Source organism: Diorhabda sublineata, chromosome 11 (assembly GCF_026230105.1).
Source record: "Diorhabda sublineata isolate icDioSubl1.1 chromosome 11, icDioSubl1.1, whole genome shotgun sequence".
In the NCBI taxonomy this organism is placed as follows: Eukaryota; Metazoa; Arthropoda; class Insecta; order Coleoptera; family Chrysomelidae; genus Diorhabda; species Diorhabda sublineata.
In genome coordinates, this window is record NC_079484.1 from 6,739,360 (window position 1) to 6,760,283 (window position 20,924).

Sequence of the window (20,924 nt, forward strand, 5' to 3'; positions counted from 1 at the left end):
TCTTAAGATGGTTTCATGGTTTAGATGCTAGTTAGGATCCACTGGGGCTACTGTCATTATGTTACTCACAGGTACCTACCGTTCACCATCCTATCAACCTTCTTGCTAGGCTACCAGGATATTAAACACGACCGATATAGGTGGATTGCCACCTGTCGGTTTCTTAAGATGGTTTCATGGTTTAGATGCTAGTTAGGATCCACTGGGGCTACTCTCATTATGTTACTCACAGGTACCTACCGTTCACCATCCTATCAACCTTCTTGCTAGGCTACCAGGATATTAAACACGACCGATATGAGTAGATTGCCACCTGTCGGTTTCTTAAGATAGTTTCATAGTTTAGATGCTAGTTAGGATCCACTGGGGCTACTGTCATTATGTTACTTACAGGTACCTACCGTCCACCATCCTATCAACCTTCTTGCTAGGCTACCAGGATATTAAACACGACCGATATGGGTGGATTGCCACCTGTCGGTTTCTTAAGATGATTTCATGGTTTAGATGCTACTTAGGATCCACTGGGGCTACTGTCATTATGTTACTCACAGGTACCTACCGTCCACCATCCTATCAACCTTCTTGCTAGGCTACCAGGATATTAAACACGATCGATATGTGTGGATTGCCACCTGTCGGTTTCTTAAGATGATTTCATGGTTTAGATGCTAATTAGGATCCACTGGGGCTACCGTTGTTATGTTACTCACAGGTACCTACCGTCCACCATCCTATCAACCTTCTTGCTAGGCTACCAGGATATTAAACACGATCGATATGTGTGGATTGCCACCTGTCGGTTTCTTAAGATGGTTTCATGGTTTAGATGCTAGTTAGGATCCACTGGGGCTACTGTCATTATGTTACTCACAGGTACCTACCGTTCACCATCCTATCAACCTTCTTGCTAGGCTACCAGAATATTAAACACGACCGATATGGGTGGATTGTCGGTTTCTTAAGATGGTTTCATGGTTTAGATGCTAGTTAGGATCCACTGGGGCTACTGTCATTATGTTACTCACAGGTACCTACCGTTCACCATCCTATCAACCTTCTTGCTAGGCTACCAGGATATTAAACACGACCGATATGGGTGGATTGCCACCTGTCGGTTTCTTAAGATGATTTCATGGTTTAGATGCTAGTTAGGATCCACTGGGGCTACTGTCATTATGTTACTTACAGGTACCTACCGTCAACCATCCTATCAACCTTCTTGCTAGGCTACCAGGATATTAAACACGACCGATATGGGTGGATTGCCACCTGTCGGTTTCTTAAGATGGTTTCATGGTTTAGATGCTAGTTAGGATCCACTGGGGCCACCGTCGCTATGTTACTCACAGGTACCTACCGTCCACCATCCTATCAACCTTCTTGCTAGGCTACCAGAATATTAAACACGACCGATATGGGTGGATTGTCGGTTTCTTAAGATGGTTTCATGGTTTAGATGCTAGTTAGGATCCACTGGGGCTACTGTCATTATGTTACTCACAGGTACCTACCGTTCACCATCCTATCAACCTTCTTGCTAGGCTACCAGGATATTAAACACGACCGATATGGGTAGATTGCCACCTGTCGGTTTCTTAAGATGGTTTCATGGTTTAGATGCTAGTTAGGATCCACTGGGGCTACCGTCATTATGTTACTCACAGGTACCTACCGTCCACCATCCTATCAACCTTTTTGCCTTGGATTTAGATATTAGGCACGCGAAACTATATTTAATTTTATGTTTTGATTATATGTTTCTGTATATTGTTTTGTTGGTTTAATATTTATCCACAGGATCCACAATTTTTCACGTTTTATTCTTACTTGAAGAAGGGAAATATTTCGTGACAAAGGATTCTGCCGCCTCCATCAGCGAACCACAGCTAACATAATCATCCGAGTAAACAACCCAAAAATGATCGTTTTATTAGACTCAATGTTACTTGCGATGGAAAATTAATTTATCCGAACAATCCAAACATGGAAAACCACTTATTAGACGAAGGACATGTATATCAGAACCCGTCGCAAAGATAGGTCGATTCGAAAGGAAAGTCTTGTTGAGTGTCTATAAATACCGAGGTATATAGTGGACACATGAAGCGAATGTATGAGGTTTCATCGAAGAACTTATCCAGGTTTAGTTAACCAAAAGCGATTGCTGTTCCAACAAGACTTGGTGGTATCTACCACATCCATTATTTAGTCCGGATCTTGCACCGTGAGATTACCATTTATCCAGATCCATGGCGAAATTTTTGCGTGAGAAAATTTTTTTGCATTTTAGCCAAAATAGTGGTTTCACCAAGATTTCAAAGAGTTGGCTGAATGTTTTATTGAAACCATAGGATACGTCATTATTTTTGATACATCCTCTATAAAATACAACAATCAACGTAATCCGCAATCCACTGCAAAAAGTAATTGGCTCAAAAAAAGTTCATCGGATTAATATTTTCCTTTGGGTCATGAAGGCGCATGGCGATCGACGAAGGACGTCAGAATGGCGCTCTGGCGCCGTTTCTTCGCGTCTACGATCAATTACAAAGGTTCAAACGCCGACGCCGATGCGTCTCTTTTACGTCGTTAGTTTTTGCCAAAATTTTGAGCATGATTCACAATTCGCCTCGATCAATTGAGTGTGAAATTTAAAAAGTGATACTATTTGTGATATGTAGTGTGAAATTATCAAAAATATGGAAGTTAATTTAAGTAATCTGCTCATGGACGAATGTCCTCCTGACCTAAGGGTAAGTATTTTACCTTCGGAAAGGCTTTTAACTACCCACATTTCATAGATGTTATACTGCGGTTGTTAATATGATTCACACATTTCATAATGGATTATTACATAAATTAGGAGTCAATAGAAAACGACAAGTCATTCGTTCTTTTTATATTTTGGTCTGTTCTTAAAACGCAATTTAAAACAAATTTAATATAATTAGGTTCCTATTATTATAACGAGCCTGATTATGGCATTTTCTATTTATATTGAACACATTTTTTATAATATAATGGAAAATTCATCCCTCAGTTATACGGATTCACGTTTAACCTGACTAACAACCCTGATCTAATGATTTTACATCTTTATTTTAAATAAATTAAACTACATAGTACATACAAAGTGAGTGAATGAGAACGATCGATAACTCCATTATCATGGAAAGTATCCAAAAAAGTTTTGAACCAAAATTGTAGGCGATATGCTCGTTTGGAAAATTTTCCGATAAGCTTTAGCTACGTCACAAGGCAATTATACGTGTTTTAAATATGACACTCTGTAGACCGTCCAGCACTCGACAATTATCTGACTACCTTGGACCTTCTAAAGATACCATACATCATAAAAACATTAGGTAAAATTTATAAAAGGTGTCACATAAACAACTCCTTGTGGGAGAGTACGATTTCCATAGCGTCGCGGATTTGGTTTAATTAGGCCAAAATAAATCGAAAATGAGGAATGAAATTTTTTGATATCTCGCTTCGTTTTCGAGATATCGATACTTAAAGTTATAATCAAACGTTAGTTCAAAATTAGCTTTATTTAACAGATGGCGTTCAATACTTCGTTTCAAATGAATATTTTATCACTTTAAATTCAATATAAATCTTGTAATTCAATAAACAAAAGTTTTTTTATTTAATTTTTATATTATTTATCTTGATACTGAGCAAAATGAGCCATTTTTGATAACTTTCATGAACTGTGATGAATATAACTTAACATACGATAAATACATGAATAATTTGATGTTATTCATAAAGAATTGTCGGCGAAGTCCCCCATAAGAAAAAAAATAATAAAATAAAACTAAAATAATCCTGACGAACTTTTTACATTCGACGTGCACCACGAGAAGGTATTGTCTAATAGCACATCGTCCCAACAAGAAGAGGACCCCTCGGCTCATTACTTCCAAACCTCTTCTGTTGGGTAAGATTCTTGTGAATCTTAAAAGACATCTTCACCTCTGTAATCATGATCGGTTGTGTCTTCTTCAATGGCTTTTCCTATATCATCATTTTCATCATCAGGATCAATTTCTTTAAGTGTTAAACCTTCTTGCAAGTTTCCTTCCACTACTCCCGGATATACTGATTTAATATCAAGTAGTAACTGCATAATTTATGAACCCAGATCTTCCTTGTACTTGTCCAAACACACATTTTCTATAAAAATAGAGAGCCATGCATTGGTGAAATAACTTTGGACATTTTATTGATTTTTTCAATAATTTATTTTGATTCTCTAAATCATTAATGCTGTTCAATGAATTTGATTAGTAACAGTACCAGGTCCAAACATTCATTCAACTGTTTTGCGCTATCAGTATACAAGCGAGATGTTGAAGAATCAATGTAAGGCCAAAATTTCGTCTTGCATTTTGAATTGACTTTGGAAAACAAGCCAATTTTATCATCCTTGCAATATACACCCATGACGGTTGTTGTCATCTGCTCGGTAACCCGGCCCCGATGATATTTTCTCTTCGTTAAAAACGTTTAATCAATCTGGACCGTTTTACCTGCGCCATCCAGTACAAAATCAATTTGCGAAACGATTACTCCAAAATTCTCAACGCGCATTGGAAGATTACAACAGGTTGGTGATTGTCAAGAACTCGAAGGAATCAATCCAACTTCTTCAAGAAATTGAATTGCATCTTTATTCGTTTTTAACAATTCACCAAACGAATATTAAATCGAAAAATTAACTAATTTTTTATGCAAATCAACACATTTACCTGACATTTTGGAAGCTTAAAAGAATGATAGCTAAAAGAAACTTAACGAAGTTAACAATATGGAAGAACGATTGAAACTAATGCCAATCGATAGATAATTGATAATTCTGTCAATAGAGATCGTCAATTGAATTTCAATTGTATTTTCTTCGCAAAAGCGCTAAAAAGTAACAGTAAATAACATCTTTAAAAACAAGTAAAAATAATTTTAAAAAATACATTTGCAATTAAATAATCAACAAATTTGTTAAATTTATTATTTATTAAATATTTTACTTGATATATACAAATAATAAATGAAAATAAATTGTTCCAACTTCCAAGTATCGATATCTCGAAAACGAAGCGAGATTTCGAAAAATTTTATTCTTCATTTTCGACTTATTTTGGGTCGATTTACAAAATGGTCCAATCCAGGCGCCACGAAAATCGAAGAACTTGGTGGTATTGAACTCTTACCACATCCAGCATTTACTCCGGACTTTGCATCATCAGATTACTATTTATTCAGATCCATGGCGAAAGGAGGTGTTGAAAGTGCGGTGCATATTTCGAATATGAAGGTTTCCTCTTTTCATTTAACCCATATCAGTCTGTAGAAAGGGTTAGTTTAACAGTTTTTCCGCTAGGCAGCGTGAATATCTGGTGGAAAGCCCCATTTTCTAGCTACGCTTCTGTAGATCCATCACCTTGACTGTATTTGTTACCTTTTACGAATCATTGTCATCTACTATTTTCATTTGTGTTGTTGATATTGTGATCTTTAATGACATTATTTCCATATTTTACTTGATAGAGTTTTAGCAGTGCCGGATTAAGCCAGGGGCTTGGGGGGGCTTTAGCCCCGGGCCCCAGGTTCAAGAAGGCCCCATCATTTGGAAATTATTCTGTACCATACCACAAATCTAACGTATTGATATTATTTTGTGAATTTTTCCGGGTTTTCGAATTCCCTAAGGGCGCCCCGTCATTATTTTAGCCCCGGGCCTTATAAATCTTAATCCGGCCCTGAGTTTTAGAAAAATAAAATTTGAACAAGAATCTTCTACTACACTTCCATACCCTAAATACGAGAAAAGAAAACTTTGACGGATGTTACTGGGAGTGTGAGTTGAAGGGATGTTACTGGGTTAATAAACCTTCGTCAACAATTTTTATGGATAATTTCCATGACCACGAAGGTTGTCTAGCTAAAAAATCACTATGTAGGTAATAGTGAGTGTTCTTTCTCAAATTAGTACCCGTTTGATTGTAGAACATGTTGATAATTGTATTTTTACTACTTGAAACATTTCCGGAATTGGAATTGCTTTTGGTATACTCGTCCCATAAGCATTAAATTCTAACCAGATAATTAAATTAAAATTATAGGTGAATACCATAAAATTGAATAGACATTTCGAAACGAAATAATTCTATACTAGTAAACTGATTTTTATTTTTTTTTATGCGTCATATTCAATTCGATTATCCTTTCATCTTCCTTAACTTTGTTATATTTCATGTTAAATTGGAATCGTGCTTGCGAACGTCGGCACATTATTAAACTTTTAGTTATGCTCGTGTTCTTAACATCGATTTAGATGGCGATACACGATGCAAAATGGAGCAGGTCCAATTTAACCGACTTTCACGTGAAATAAATAATGACAGTAACTATTTCTTGAATACTAATGAAACGAATTATATTAAAAATTAGATAATACAGAAGATGTTTTATCAATGACGTTCCCAACGTTCATTTTGTTTATTAAATAATGATACAAATAGAAAGCCTCTATATTCGACGTTAACCCATCATATTTGCATAGTTTTGCATAAAGGGCGAGATTGCACTCCCAATACCCATAAATTTTCCTCCTAAATAATGTTTACTCCAACCTAAACAACCATCGACTCACTGCAACAATTGCAGGGCTACAGTTTCAGAGGAACATCTCTCGCATGGTTTAAGTCATACCTTACCAACAGAAGTTAGCTTGTAAGGGTTGATACAACGATGTCTTCTTGCAAACCAATATAATGTGGAGTACCCCAAGGCTCAGTACTAAGCCCTATTTTATTTCTTATGTTTATCAACGACATTGCCTAGACACCAGCGGTAAAATATATCTTTTGCAGATGATACTAGTTTCTCTTGGAGCAACTATGACGTCACGGTACTTCATTGGACCATATCTAGTGACCTAATCACCCTTACATCATAGTGCGATGCCTTTTCTCCTTCTCTTCTTTTGTGTTTTCAAAACTAAAGTTAAGGTCATATAAAAATACGTCGTAGCCTTAGGTAATTCTTTGAAATGTGAGTTACATATTGTCGCTTTATCTAAAAAAATAATTTGAGCCTGTTTTGAGCTAAGATTAGTTTCCAAGGAACTAAACTTATCACTCTAATCGCAGTTTATTATGCCCTGTTTGAGTCGCATCTCCAATATGCCCTCGCCTTCTGGTGCGACTCAATTTGAAAGAATCTTCAAAACTACAAAAGAGAGCTGTTAGATATTTACTCGGACCAAACAGCAGGGCTCACTGCCGGGACTTTTTTAAATAATTCAAAATTCTGACTTTTTTCTTATTCATCTTTGAATCCGTTTGTCTAATTCGTAAGCACGCTTCTCCAATTTCAGAAAGATCATAGTTAAGGGCTCAATATTTTACAATGCAAAAAATGCACAATCACTTGCCAATCGAAAACAAATCGATATCATCTTTTCCCGCATAACAATTTTTTGACAATAAAGTATTTCTCTCTTTATATATTATATTTTCTGACGTTGCATACAATGTGAGACAGTAATTTAAAATCAATTGGATAATTCAAATAATAATTTTCATTGGTTCTGGGATTTTTTACCAAAAGGTTATACTGTAGAAATAATTCAATTGATATTATAATATGCTTTAGAAAATTCCAAATATTGATTTTTACTTCTTTATTCATTTTTGAATCCGTTTACTCAATCCATAAGCATGCTGCTTCCATTTTAGAAAGGCCATTGCACAGCTATCCACTTAGGAACGCGATGCACGACTTTTAACTACCCACTTCACGTTCAGAATCAGTTGAGGGCTCAAAATTATACAATGCGAAAACAATGCACAATCATTTGCCAATTGAAATCAAATCTACAACATTTTTTCCCGGAAGACTTGTAAAAGACTTGTATTCTAGTACTAATATTCAATTCTGAGCATTCTATATACTGGTTTAATATTAATACTGATTATTTTTAATACAAATTATTACATATTGTAGGATTGTCGCCTGGAAGCAAAAAAGTATTTAAAAAACATATTGAAACCAGAATTATTAGTCTAATTATTTTCCTGTTGAATTTACAGAAGTTCTTTGTAACGCCCATTAAATGGTGGAATTTTAAAGCTTGATTTAAAACTTTTGTAACCATCTGCTTCATATAAAAATTGAGTTAATTAATTTTTTTATTTTATTGACATCAAGAACGAGAAAAGTGCCAAATTTCGTCAAAAGGTTGTGGAAATTTAATTAGAAAATTTCATCTAAATAGAAAAACCAACAAACCGATAAACTAACAGAGTAAATTGAAAGAAGTGTGGTAATAATTAAATTTTTTCTGCTTTATTTTATTTACATCACCGAATTTTTTTTAATGGAACTCGATTTTAATGGTACTAAAAAATTTGAATAGGAATCCCGTTAGTTTATTATATTTAATTGCGACATTTTATTGACGTTCCTCTTCATTTTTTACGGTTTCTCCCTTTCAAGTATGTCTATTGAAATTTTCAATTATTGCTTAATAATATGTTACATTATTATATCTTAATTTTAAAGAATAAGACTGTGACGGAATCGAAAGTATGCATGAAATTCCACCTGTGCGTTTTCTATGCAGACCACTTAGTTATTTAATGACTAATGTAATCAGACCCGGTACCGTTAAGCGGCCTATAGCTTCTTAATAGACTTTTTTGAATGTCTGCGGCTCATTATCGACGTTTTTTACGCTATATTAGATACCGTAAGTAGTTAATGTACAACAATCACATACCACCTACTGAATAAGAGAAATTCCGTTTAGTAGAATCTACCGTTCCATTAGAATTAGAATTTTGAATAGCATACGAGCAAGTGATCGAAAAAATCAAACAAACTAACCTAGAAGACAAATCATCCCCCACTACGACAATGCAAGTTCTCACACATCAGTTGAAACAAAAACGTTTTTGAACAGCCAAAACCTGATATGATGACATTTTGTTTATTCTTCTTCTGTGACTGTTTGGCTCCCTTTCTGGCTATCGTATTTACTCATTGCTCAATTTACTTCTACGTGGAATAGTTACTTCCAAGACACCGATCAGATGTAAGCTTGTGGTGGATAACAAAATAATACACCAGGAAATGAAATTTAAATATCTGGGAATCTAAATATCTGGACACGGGGACGTGGAGACAGAAGTAAGAAATCTACAAGAGCCTCAAGACCAGCAGCATACCTAAATGACACAATCCGGGGAAATAAATACATTCGAACTGAAGCAAAAGCCGCAATCAGACCTATATTATCCTATGCAGCAGAGACCCGACCTGAGACCTCTAAAACGAAACGGATATTGGAGACTACAGAAATGAAAATAGTTCGAAGAATAGCGGGAAGAACACTAATGGATAGAGAAAGAACATGCGGGATGGATAACATCAATGACTGGGTACTGGATAGAAAGATAAAATGGAATGAGCACATTGACCGCATGACGGAAGAACGAATTGTGAAAATATCAAGGGAAATATCACCAGCAGGACAAAGAAGCCTTGGAAGACCTAGGAAAAGATGGAGTGACAACCTCCCAGGTGACTGAGCAGAGGCAATGATGTAAAGAAAAACAGGCAATGATGCCTATACACAGCAGGAAGAAGAAGAAGTGGAATAGTAGTTATTGCCCACCTCGTAATCCATTCAATAGATTTCAAAATAATACAAATCAAAAAGAATAGTTTCCGTTATATGAGCGCATTATATTCTGTCGGTGAGTGCGACAAATTAAAACTGTAGGTGTTTATGATTGTAGTTTAGTTCCAGTTAATCCTGGAAGAAGAGAGAAGTGCTGTGATTCATACTTTAAGGACCTTTATGGATTTTTTTTGTGAAGTTCGTATACGAATTGGTTTCGTTCTCGCAGATTCAGACTTTTATGTTTTGAAATGAGTAAAACCAAGGAACTATATTTTGTAATTCCTGCATTAATCGCAAGTCGTTAAAGCTTAGGCAAAATTAACCGTACCATCTGTGACGGATTTAGGCTTGATGCAGCCCTAGGGCCTGCACACCGCCCTTAAGGTCTCTTAATATGATGCAATATAACGTGCAATGTAATGCAAGATGCAATTCTAGCGAGAAATTGGCTTAACAACCAACCAAACGTCAGTCTTAAATCAGCTGAAAATCGTAAAACTAATAATTTCGACCTCGAGGTGAATTTAACCTTATTTCGATTTTGTTTTTGCTCATATTTGTTAACAAGATCGAAATGATTAGTTTTATGAAAGACGACATTTGGTTGGTCGTTGAGCCAAAAGTAAAGGCTGCTTGACAAGATGCGATACAACGTGCAATGTAATGCAAGATGCAATATTTCTTGATCAAAAGCATGCGCAGATGAAGTTCAGCTGATTGTTTCATGTAAGATCTTAATATTATCGGTTTTGCTCCATTTTTATTGCGTGCAAGTTGCAACCTAATTACTTTTGGCTTAACACATCAGGTCATAACTTTCGTAAAACTTAGCTTTGTTTTTTTCATAGTTAAACTAAATATTAGATCAAATTTAAGGTTAGGAATTTGTTTACTTTTACTTATAGAATTTTAGTTAGTGACAGCCATGATGATTCAATAACAAGAGACTTGCATGCAATTTCTTGCACGTTGTATTGCATTATGTCCAGCGGCCTTTAATGTTGGAATAAATTCTATTCCTTTTGATACTTTATTTTTATCATCATAATTAATTTCTTGGACAAGTTGAGCTTCAATAGACAGTAATGCAAAGCTTCAAGTCTATCTTGACCAATACTTGAAGGTAAATAGATTTCAAAGTAGAAAAAGATCTTTCTCTTGAACAATTTGTAGCCTATCAACATTTGGGTAAACATCTCGAAGACTACGTGAATGTAATACATTGCATATTTTTGTGCCTACAAGTTTGCTGAAGAATCTTTGATTAAATGTAAACGAATGTTTCTTTTAAATCGACTAGTTTATTGGCAATTCTTCTTCTCAATTCGTTTGTATCTATTAAAGATAAGTTATTGAAGAAATTAAAATTTCTGTGAAGCTTTTTATATGCACTTTTACCCAGTCAATTGCACACTCAGACTATCTAAAATAAGATACTAAACATTTGTGCGGAAATTTTCTTGACCAGAAAAAAGGGACTCATCTGGCTGAATGTTTCTAGTTTCATAACGAGCTTTATCTTCATATTTAGAATATTATCTGTCTCTCATGTCCTGATGAAATAGAGCCAGAGAACTATAGATCTGCACAACGGATGATAAATCAGCTTGAGACTCTTGAAGTTAGGCACCATTGAATCGATCTAAAATTACATTCCAAACAAAGACTAGAATTGCTGTTTCTAAATGCTGCAACTTTCGCCGCAATAATAATAAATTCCAGTGCGTCAATTATTGCAAACCATTTTTTTGTCGAAGGCATAAAAGGCATCATGTCGAGCAGACCAACGAGTTTGAGAAAGCCTCTTAACTCTGTACGCTGTACCAAGAGTTCTCTATAATGGGTGGATATAGTTATAGAAAATTCTTTACAAAAATTAATCTGGATTGATTTTACTTTTTTCCGTCTCTGAAATTTTGGCATTTAAAAAATTTTGTCGCCCTTAAAATCATGACGCCTTAGACCCAGACCTTTGATTGAATTATGATGGGTTGTCAAAAGGATGATACCACATAATCATATTCTTTGAAAACATGTTCAACACATAAATCTGTCTATTAGAACTTCGCTAATCTTTTATCTGACGCAAATAATCTTGTCGCCATCCGTTTCCTATTCTCCTTATATAAACTATAAATTGTCCTACGTAAAAAATCTTGAGTAGCTCGGTCAACTAATTTCAGTTTTTCTTTATATGTTTTTCAGTGCAATTTCATTGTTTTCATTCGCCCATGGTCTATTGAACGTTATGTTTGGTAATTATACACTTTCACGGTCACCTGGTGTTTTGGCTCTAGAAAATCGAAAAATGGATGGATTTTAATGATCTTGGTCTCAAAATGTTCCATTTTACGGCGGATTTATAAAAAAAATTAGTAGAAATAGCTGGAATGAAAATTTCTCATAGTTTTACTGTTTTAAATCGTAAAAAAAACGGTTTTGCAAAATAATCCTTTACAAAAAATTATCTCATTATCAGATAAAGTTCTTATATTTTTTTGTATTCTACATAAATTAATAAACAATTTAAAAAAATCCAAAAAGAATGATTTTTTCAGTTTTTATAGCTTAAAATGAAATCGATGAAAAACAATCAATTTTCGTGAATAGTTTCGTACTATATTCTTCAATGTTAATAGTTTTTGAACCATTAAAAATCGAAAAATAGAAAAATTTTATAATTTTGGTCTCAAAATGTTCCATTTTACGGCGGATTTATAAAAAAAATTAGTAGAAATAGCTGGAATGAAAATTTCTCATAGTTTTACTGTTTTAAATCGTAAAAAAAAACGGTTTTGCAGAATAATCCTTTACAAAAAATTATCTCATTATCAGATAAAGTTCTTATATTTTTTTTTGTATTCTACATAAATTAATAAACAATTTAAAAAAATCCAAAAAGAATGATTTTTTCAGTTTTTATAGCTTAAAATGAAATCGATGAAAAACAATCAATTTTCGTGAATAGTTTCGTACTATATTCTTCAATGTTAATAGTTTTTGGACCATTAAAAATCGAAAAATAGAAAAATTTTATAATTTTGGTCTCAAAATGTTCCATTTTACGGCGGATTTATAAAAAAAATTAGTAGAAATAGCTGGAATGAAAATTTCTCATACTTTTACTGTTTTAAATCGTAAAAAAAAACGGTTTTGCAGAATAATCCTTTACAAAAAATTATCTCATTATCAGATAAAGTTCTTATATTTTTTTTTGTATTCTACATAAATTAATAAACAATTTAAAAAAATCCAAAAAGAATGATTTTTTCAGTTTTTATAGCTTAAAATGAAATCGATGAAAAACAATCAATTTTCGTGAATAGTTTCGTACTATATTCTTCAATGTTAATAGTTTTTGGACCATTAAAAATCGAAAAATAGAAAAATTTTATAATTTTGGTCTCAAAATGTTCCATTTTACGGCGGATTTATAAAAAAAATTAGTAGAAATAGCTGGAATGAAAATTTCTCATAGTTTTACTGTTTTAAATCGTAAAAAAAAACGGTTTTGCAAAATAATCCTTTACAAAAAATTATCTCATTATCAGATAAAGTTCTTATATTTTTTTGTATTCTACATAAATTAATAAACAATTTAAAAAAATCCAAAAAGAATGATTTTTTCAGTTTTTATAGCTTAAAATGAAATCGATGAAAAACAATCAATTTTCGTGAATAGTTTCGTACTATATTCTTCAATGTTAATAGTTTTTGGACCATTAAAAATCGAAAAATAGAAAAATTTTATAATTTTGGTCTCAAAATGTTCCATTTTACGGCGGATTTATAAAAAAAATTAGTAGAAATAGCTGGAATGAAAATTTCTCATAGTTTTACTGTTTTAAATCGTAAAAAAAAACGGTTTTGCAGAATAATCCTTTACAAAAAATTATCTCATTATCAGATAAAGTTCTTATATTTTTTTTTGTATTCTACATAAATTAATAAACAATTTAAAAAAATCCAAAAAGAATGATTTTTTCAGTTTTTATAGCTTAAAATGAAATCGATGAAAAACAATCAATTTTCGTGAATAGTTTCGTACTATATTCTTCAATGTTAATAGTTTTTGGACCATTAAAAATCGAAAAATAGATAAATTTTATAATTTTGGTCTCAAAATGTTCCATTTTACGACGAATTTATGAAAAACACGGGGGTAGTGGCCGAATTTGCGGTTTTTAATAGTTTTAAACCTTAAATAGTAAAAAAACTTTTTTTTTCAAAATATTCATTTTTTTATGTAAATTGCGAAAAAAAATATACGAATTTGATTCCACGACGTCAGAAACAGTTACGAAGGATTATATGTAGAAAGTCATTTTTTTTGCATTTAAAGTCATCAAACTGTAAAAAATATTTATTTTTTTTAATTTTCGTATTTTTTTTATAAATCCGCCGTAAAATGGAACATTTCGAGACCAAGATCATTAAAATCCATCCATTTTTCGATTTACTAGAGCCAAAAAACCAGGTAACCGTAAAAGTTTATAATTAATTCATATTTCTATTTATTCAATGAAAATTATGAATTGAATAAATTTTACTCAGCGACGCTAATATCTAGCACGAATATTTCGAAGAAATTGTGTACATATGCCTTACGACAGCTTCGTGCCTATAGAAATGCATTTATGTTTACGATTCGATTGGAGATGATGAGTCCACGAGGACTGACGGTTTTAAATCTATACCGAATTTCCTAATTTGGTATGAGTGCCGTGCGTATTCATGAAATATTGATTGTTCCTCGCATAACTGTCTTCTGCATTTGATATTGGAAGAACTATAATTCTATCGAACCATAATATCTTTAAAACAAGACGATAAACCCACATCTCAATAGCTTCCGAACGTTTGAGCAATATCCATGACTCTGTACCGTTCAAGAGTACAAGAAAGACATTACATCGTGCAATTCTCATTCGCAGTTCAAGATTAAAATCATAGATGCAAAGGATTTTTTTCAGATTCATAAAATTTGTTTTCATCTCGTTAATGTATTATTAACAGCGATGTCTGTTTCTAGTACATTAGTTTGTAATTCTGGCAGAATATGAGGAGCCTCTGTACATGAAATGATCTCGGCAATTCGATTTTTTTGTTACTATTGTACTACATTTCCCATATTTCCATACTACTTTGAAGTTTTGGCAACGCTGCTCAAATAAATAAACCTGCATGAAGACAAGTACAAAAAATAAAGTAGGGCGCCAAGTCGTGACTGTACTTGTATACATTCTAATGCTGAAGAACATGAATGAGGATGGGAGTTTCAACTTGTCAGTTAATCATTTATTTCAACATCGACTAAAAGGCGACCAACGGGGAACAATCGACATTTAACCTTTTCTTTTACTAATGAAAAAATCGTGAGAAAATAAAGAGAAATTCGTTTCGAATAGATTTAAAAGATATCGGTTAATGAAATGTGCGAAAATAAGGATCGGTTATCCTAGGATCAATAACGGGTTTCAATAAAGAAAGGAAACAATGTTCGGTTAAGTGTACGAGGGCGGCTTGATGCAAAAGTGATTTTTCAGATGTTGATTTCGATTCCACTATTGTATTGTAGGTTTTTGTCATTTTTCTACCGTCAAAATTTTACATAAAAGTAACAGATAAATATGTTTCCTTTGTTTGGTAAATATGTAGATGTGGTCTATTAAACATTACTTTTACTTGAGAAACCAAGGAAAAGTTACGTTAATATTATCATGAAAATATCTTCAAATAATTTCTAAGCGGTTCTGTGCTTTGAAAATAGTTCTTATGAACACGGATGATGTACTTTACAATCGAGGAATAAAAGTACGTGGGATGTAGCTAATGAAGTCAATATTTCAAGTGCAAAGCTTGCCATAAAAAGGTTATATTCAAGAGCTAAAAGGAAACTTCCATTGTTCCCTATTCAGCTACTAGCAACGGCCTAAGAAAATTATATATCTGTAAAGTAAGACTGGTACCACACAAAAATAGTTCCTATCCCTATGCTGTGGTGTTTTGACCTCTGGGATCTATACTTTTTAAGCAGACTGATGGGCCCATTTTCGAGGTATCAGAATGAGAAGTGGAAAATCTGATGTGTGGTAGAGGACTGCCAAAGTGCCGTCGAGTGCCACCAGTCTCATTCCAAAAACTCAACGCCTCGCCGCGATATTGATTTTATCGTTTTTGGAGATGCCGTACCTTCTGTTGTGATGTAGTGAAAGTGGTGGCACTCGACGTCACTCTGCACCACACCAAGTGAACCCTGAAACTTGCAGTTCCCTAGGGAATTCGCACATAACTTGGCATGGATTCGCGAGAAACGATAAAATTGAAATCGCAGCGAGGCAATGAGTTTTTGGTGTGAGACTGGTAGCAATCGACGATACTCTAGCAAAAGTCTACCACAGACCAAAATTAAGAACTACCCATCATAATCTTCAGAACTATCATTCTCGCATCCTCACCATAAAATGTTATTTTCTACTTCCCATTCTGAGGCCTCGAAAATGAGTCCTTATAACGCTGTAATCTGCTTGAAAAGTAGCACTTCTCTCCAAAAACATTACAACAAAAGGGGTTGGAAATATTTTTGTGCGATCCCGGAACTCTTACTTACTAAATTAGCGAAATGGCCAACGAAAGCTGTAGCTGTACCCACCTTCCCATCTCACGCCTTGTCGAATGCTTCCCAAAAGCTGTTTAATTCGTCAAGCCGTTTGGTTATAATTCCAAACCCCTAAATTTAATTTTATGCTCGGTAGATAGCAGACGTACGCACTGAGTAGGCGAGCACCACCCCTATCTGTTCTGCCGAGGAAATATTTTCTTCGGGGTTATTCCTAAGAAACCATCACTATCTCTCAATCTCCCAATAAAATTGACACATTTTTCTCTCGCTCTTTCAAAACTTGTATGAAACATACTGTGATTGTTTAATACTGATTAAAAGTTCGGTTTTATTAAAAATTTGAACGAATTTTCCGTACACATTCCAAACTTTATTGCACCGTTACATGTCTGAAATAATGAATTAACAATATTTTGTTATTTTTTCATTTCGACTTATTTTTAGCTTTTTTAAGTAAGAATACAGTTGGTATACAGGATATTCCACTTACAGATTATTTAATTAATAACAATAGTGAAAATAAATCTACCATATGTTATTTTTTTTTTCAATAATTACCAGAATGTCGCATAGTTGACTTGCTAACATATTTAGCTTTAAAGACACCTATTATATCTACCTTATGCAATAATTACATACTCGTTCTGCTGATAAGATAGATAATTGTGTAGGTACATATAATTACGGTAAATTATGAAGTCATAAACTAGCACAATATATATATACAATGAAGATCGAAAGACTGGAAACTTGAGATTAACCATGTCAAGATTACTTATAACAAACTATGTGCTCATAACTGCATATTATGACAGAAATATAAGCGAAAATAATTTTTTATCACACTCTATTTAACTTAAGTTTATACATGGCAGGTTGAAATCGAAATGAACGTCAACACATCAAAAATAATGGAGCCGTTTATGCAGGAAGTATCAGAACGCGCGCCGCTTTTTCTTTCACAGCTTCAACAGACTCAAATAGTGGTCTTTTTAATGCAGATTTGATTCTTCACATGTTATTACCTCTGCTAGTAAGTTTAAATCGCATTTTTGCAAGCTTCTTTCTGTTAAATTTTGACGTCAATTCCTATAGATTCAGCAATCGCACGAATACTTAGCCTAAGGTCAGATTGAACAAAATTCCCGACTTTTTCAATATTTTCATCAATTTTGACGTAAGAGGCGACCCGAACGTAATCATCTTCAACATATCAGCATTAAAAGGAACAGGATTTGAGGCTGCGAAAGAAAAAGTTGCGCGCGTCCTGAAGGAACTGACACAAAAAAACTTCCTGCATTGTTTCGAACATTGGAGGTTTCGCATGGAGCGATGTAGGTGTATCTATTGAAGATTCTAATAAATAAATATACATAATATGACCATAAAACGTTTTATGTAACCATTTAATAGCCACACCTCGTAAACCGTCAGTTTTCACACGCAACTGTTAATAACTTAAACCGATCTAAATGTTTCTTCTATCGCTTTTAATATCATATCGGTATCACCTATAAAAGTAGAAAATTGATTATATCATCTTTCGACGTCATTTTTTATAAACTGTTATTCATAAATTATACATTTCATTTAAAATTCAAGGACGCAACTCAAATCACATTTTATAATGCGTAGCCTCTCACTTTTTTCTTATGTATATGACGTGACTTTGTATATATTAAATTTATTTAAAATACATACTTCCATAGTAAAATAATTGTTTGTTAGTTTATTGATTTTCACAAGTGCTTTGTTTTAAAATAACGCTTAGATATTAGAGGATAAATCGAGAGTGTGGATAGCTAGCACTCCTGTCGCATCCACTCGCCAATATTCGAGTCGAATTCGTTGCGAATATGAATTGGACAATACACGCGAGGTTCTCATTATATGTGTATAAAATGGTCATGCAAACTTGAAATGAACTGGCCCAAATTGTCCAAAAATTTACTTTATTCACAAAGTGTATTTCGACAAGGGCAAGTTCCGAGATGTCAACGCCCTGATTTAACTAAAATTTTCACCATGTTTGATTAGAGGAGACAATCCCTTACAGGATATTTCCGACAAACCCTCGTTTACCCCCTAGGTCCCTTCAAAGTTGGAGAAGAATCATGATTCCCGGCAATTAAAAGTTCTTTGATTTCGCTGCGCAATTTCCATGTTATTTTCTCAATTTAATAAAATCTACGAACACCGAAGCCAAACCAAAATTACGCGTCCGATTATTTTGAAATGTTCGCCAGAGCTTATCCTTGATTAGAGAAGATGATCCCCAAAAAGATTTTAACCGATAAAACTTCAATTACACCTTCCCAAACCCCTCAAAAGTTGTTATAATTTTACTAAATATCTCCGAAAATATTAATTTGTGAGAAAAAAGTTTCAAACAAAAAAAGAAGCTCATAAAAAGCTCTATAGAAAAGATTATACATATTTTTCACGTAATCTTATTCTTTTGACTGTTATGACCGAAAAAGAAGTCAAATTGAGAAACTTGATCTAATCTCCTCCAAGTGTGTTAGCGGGCCTTAACTACCTTCCCTGTAACTGGTGAGCGGCTAGTAGGTTTACGTAAAAATTGTATAAAACCTTTTTTATAGAGCTTTGTATCAGCTTCATTTTTTGCTTGAAACTTTTTTTCCTAAAATCAATATTTTAGGATATATTTAGAAAAATTATGACAACTTTTGAGGGTTTTGATAAGTAAGGCAATTGAAGTTTTATCGGTAAACATTCTTTTAGGGATTATCTTTTCTAATCAAGGATAAGCTCTGACACAAATTTCAACATAATCGGACGCGTAATTTTGGTTTGACTTGGGTGTTCGTAGATTTTATTAAATTGAGAAAATAACATTGAAATTGCGCAGCGAAATCGAAGAACTTTTAATTGCTGTGAATCATGACTCTACCTCATATTGGCCACGTCCAGGTGTGCTTTCGGAAAGCGTTACCGCGGAGTGGATTGAAAGGGCACGAGATAGCTATGAGAGTAGGTTATAACCTGAACCTGAAATTTTGTGCATGAGAAAGTTGTTGCCGCAATGGGTACCGCGTTTAATCATTCCAGATAAAGAGAGAAATCAGAGCTGTCTGAGCGCAATCCTAAGGATTTTCTGGATCCACTTATATACACCAGAGATAAAGTAACAGTCGAAAAAGTGAACTTTATCCGGCGAATATGTTCAAAAGGACACGAAGATTGTCCTATCATAATGGAATAGTCTAATAAGATGGCCAAGACATTGGTCGGAAAGGTGATGGCCAACGTTTTCTGGAATCCACTAGGTGTTATTTACATCAATAATCTGGTGAAAGGCGAAATAGTCATAAGGCTGTATTATACTGAATTATTGGATCGATTCGAAGCCAAATAGAAGAAAAAACGTCCCGAATTGGCGAAGAACAATGTGACCACCACCATGAAAACCCACTGGCTCATATATTCGCCCTTACCACGGCCATATGGTATCAAGACTGCTGCCTGCTTCACCGTATTTTCCAGATCTAGTTTTCTTGTTGTTTCCAATTTTGAAAGTGTTACTTTCCTGGCAGAAATTTGATTAAAATGAGAAAACCATCGCCAACACGGAGACCTACTTTACAGACCTCAAGAAAACGTATTTTTTAGACAAGTTAAAGAAGAGCATCATTGAGTTAAATGTATAGACCTAAAAAAAGACTATATTGACAAATGAATCGCCACTTTTACAAAATTTTCGTTTTCCTTTTGTTGACTAAGTATTTATGGAGCCACCCTCGTATATATGTTAATATAGTATTTATAACCGTTACGTATATATGGTTAATAGCTTGAAATAGAAAATTCAATTGCGACATTTTCAATAATTATAGGTAACAACGCCAGTAAACTGATCTGGTCTAGACCAATTAATTCCATACGATAACAACTCCAATAAAAAAAAACTTTCTACGTTTATCGCAACTCTCTCCTGCCGTTAGTACAACGATCTATTCGCCAAAATTCGTTTAAATACCATCGGTAAACAGAAAGTGATTTTAATAGGGTTGAAAACTGCTATCTCATGTACGATTAAGATATTCTTCCATGGCTTACACTAAATTATACTCTGTCTTCATTATAATTTAATAACTAAACCCTTCACAATTCATTCAAAACTTAACTATTCACTTAATACTAAACACTTATATAATTTATTTAAATGTATCGTTTGGTTTAATCCTGATCTGTTCCAGATGACAACAGATTATTCATTAACTGCTACGGCTGTTAGTCACTCGTTTATATACACTTTAATCATATTCAGAATGTTTGAAATCTCTAATTTACGGTAAACAAATGAAAAAATCTTTTTAGAAATTGATTCTATAAAAACAGCCTCAACATATTGTAACTAAGTTATAAAAACAATATAAAGAAATTGACGCTGTCTATGAAAAACATAATGGAATTGCACTCGCCTTATCCGTCAAACTTGCAATTCTATTAATATAATAGAACAGAACCGACTTCACGGTCTTCGTCTTCGTAACATTACCCCATCCGTACAAGGGATCTTATGAAAATAACAAACCACTGTCCTCATTAAGTGCTGCTGACGGGGCATATAGCTGCAAAAAT

At 33.8% G+C, this 20,924-nt stretch overlaps 1 protein-coding gene across 9 annotated transcripts in view; it reads left to right on the forward strand.

Annotated features, from left to right (window-relative positions):
* Window positions 1–20,924, forward strand: part of LOC130450059 (uncharacterized) — a 98,338-nt gene that overhangs the window by 17,955 nt on the left and 59,459 nt on the right. The window contains exon 1 of one of the 9 annotated variants that reach the window (XM_056788223.1): window positions 2,593–2,756. The exons of the other annotated variants lie outside the window; for them this stretch is intronic. Within the exon in view, the coding sequence (XP_056644201.1) occupies window positions 2,703–2,756 (54 nt within the window). The 5' untranslated portion in view covers window positions 2,593–2,702. Of the gene's footprint in view, window positions 1–2,592; window positions 2,757–20,924 lie in introns of those variants that run through there. 9 annotated transcript variants of the gene reach the window in all.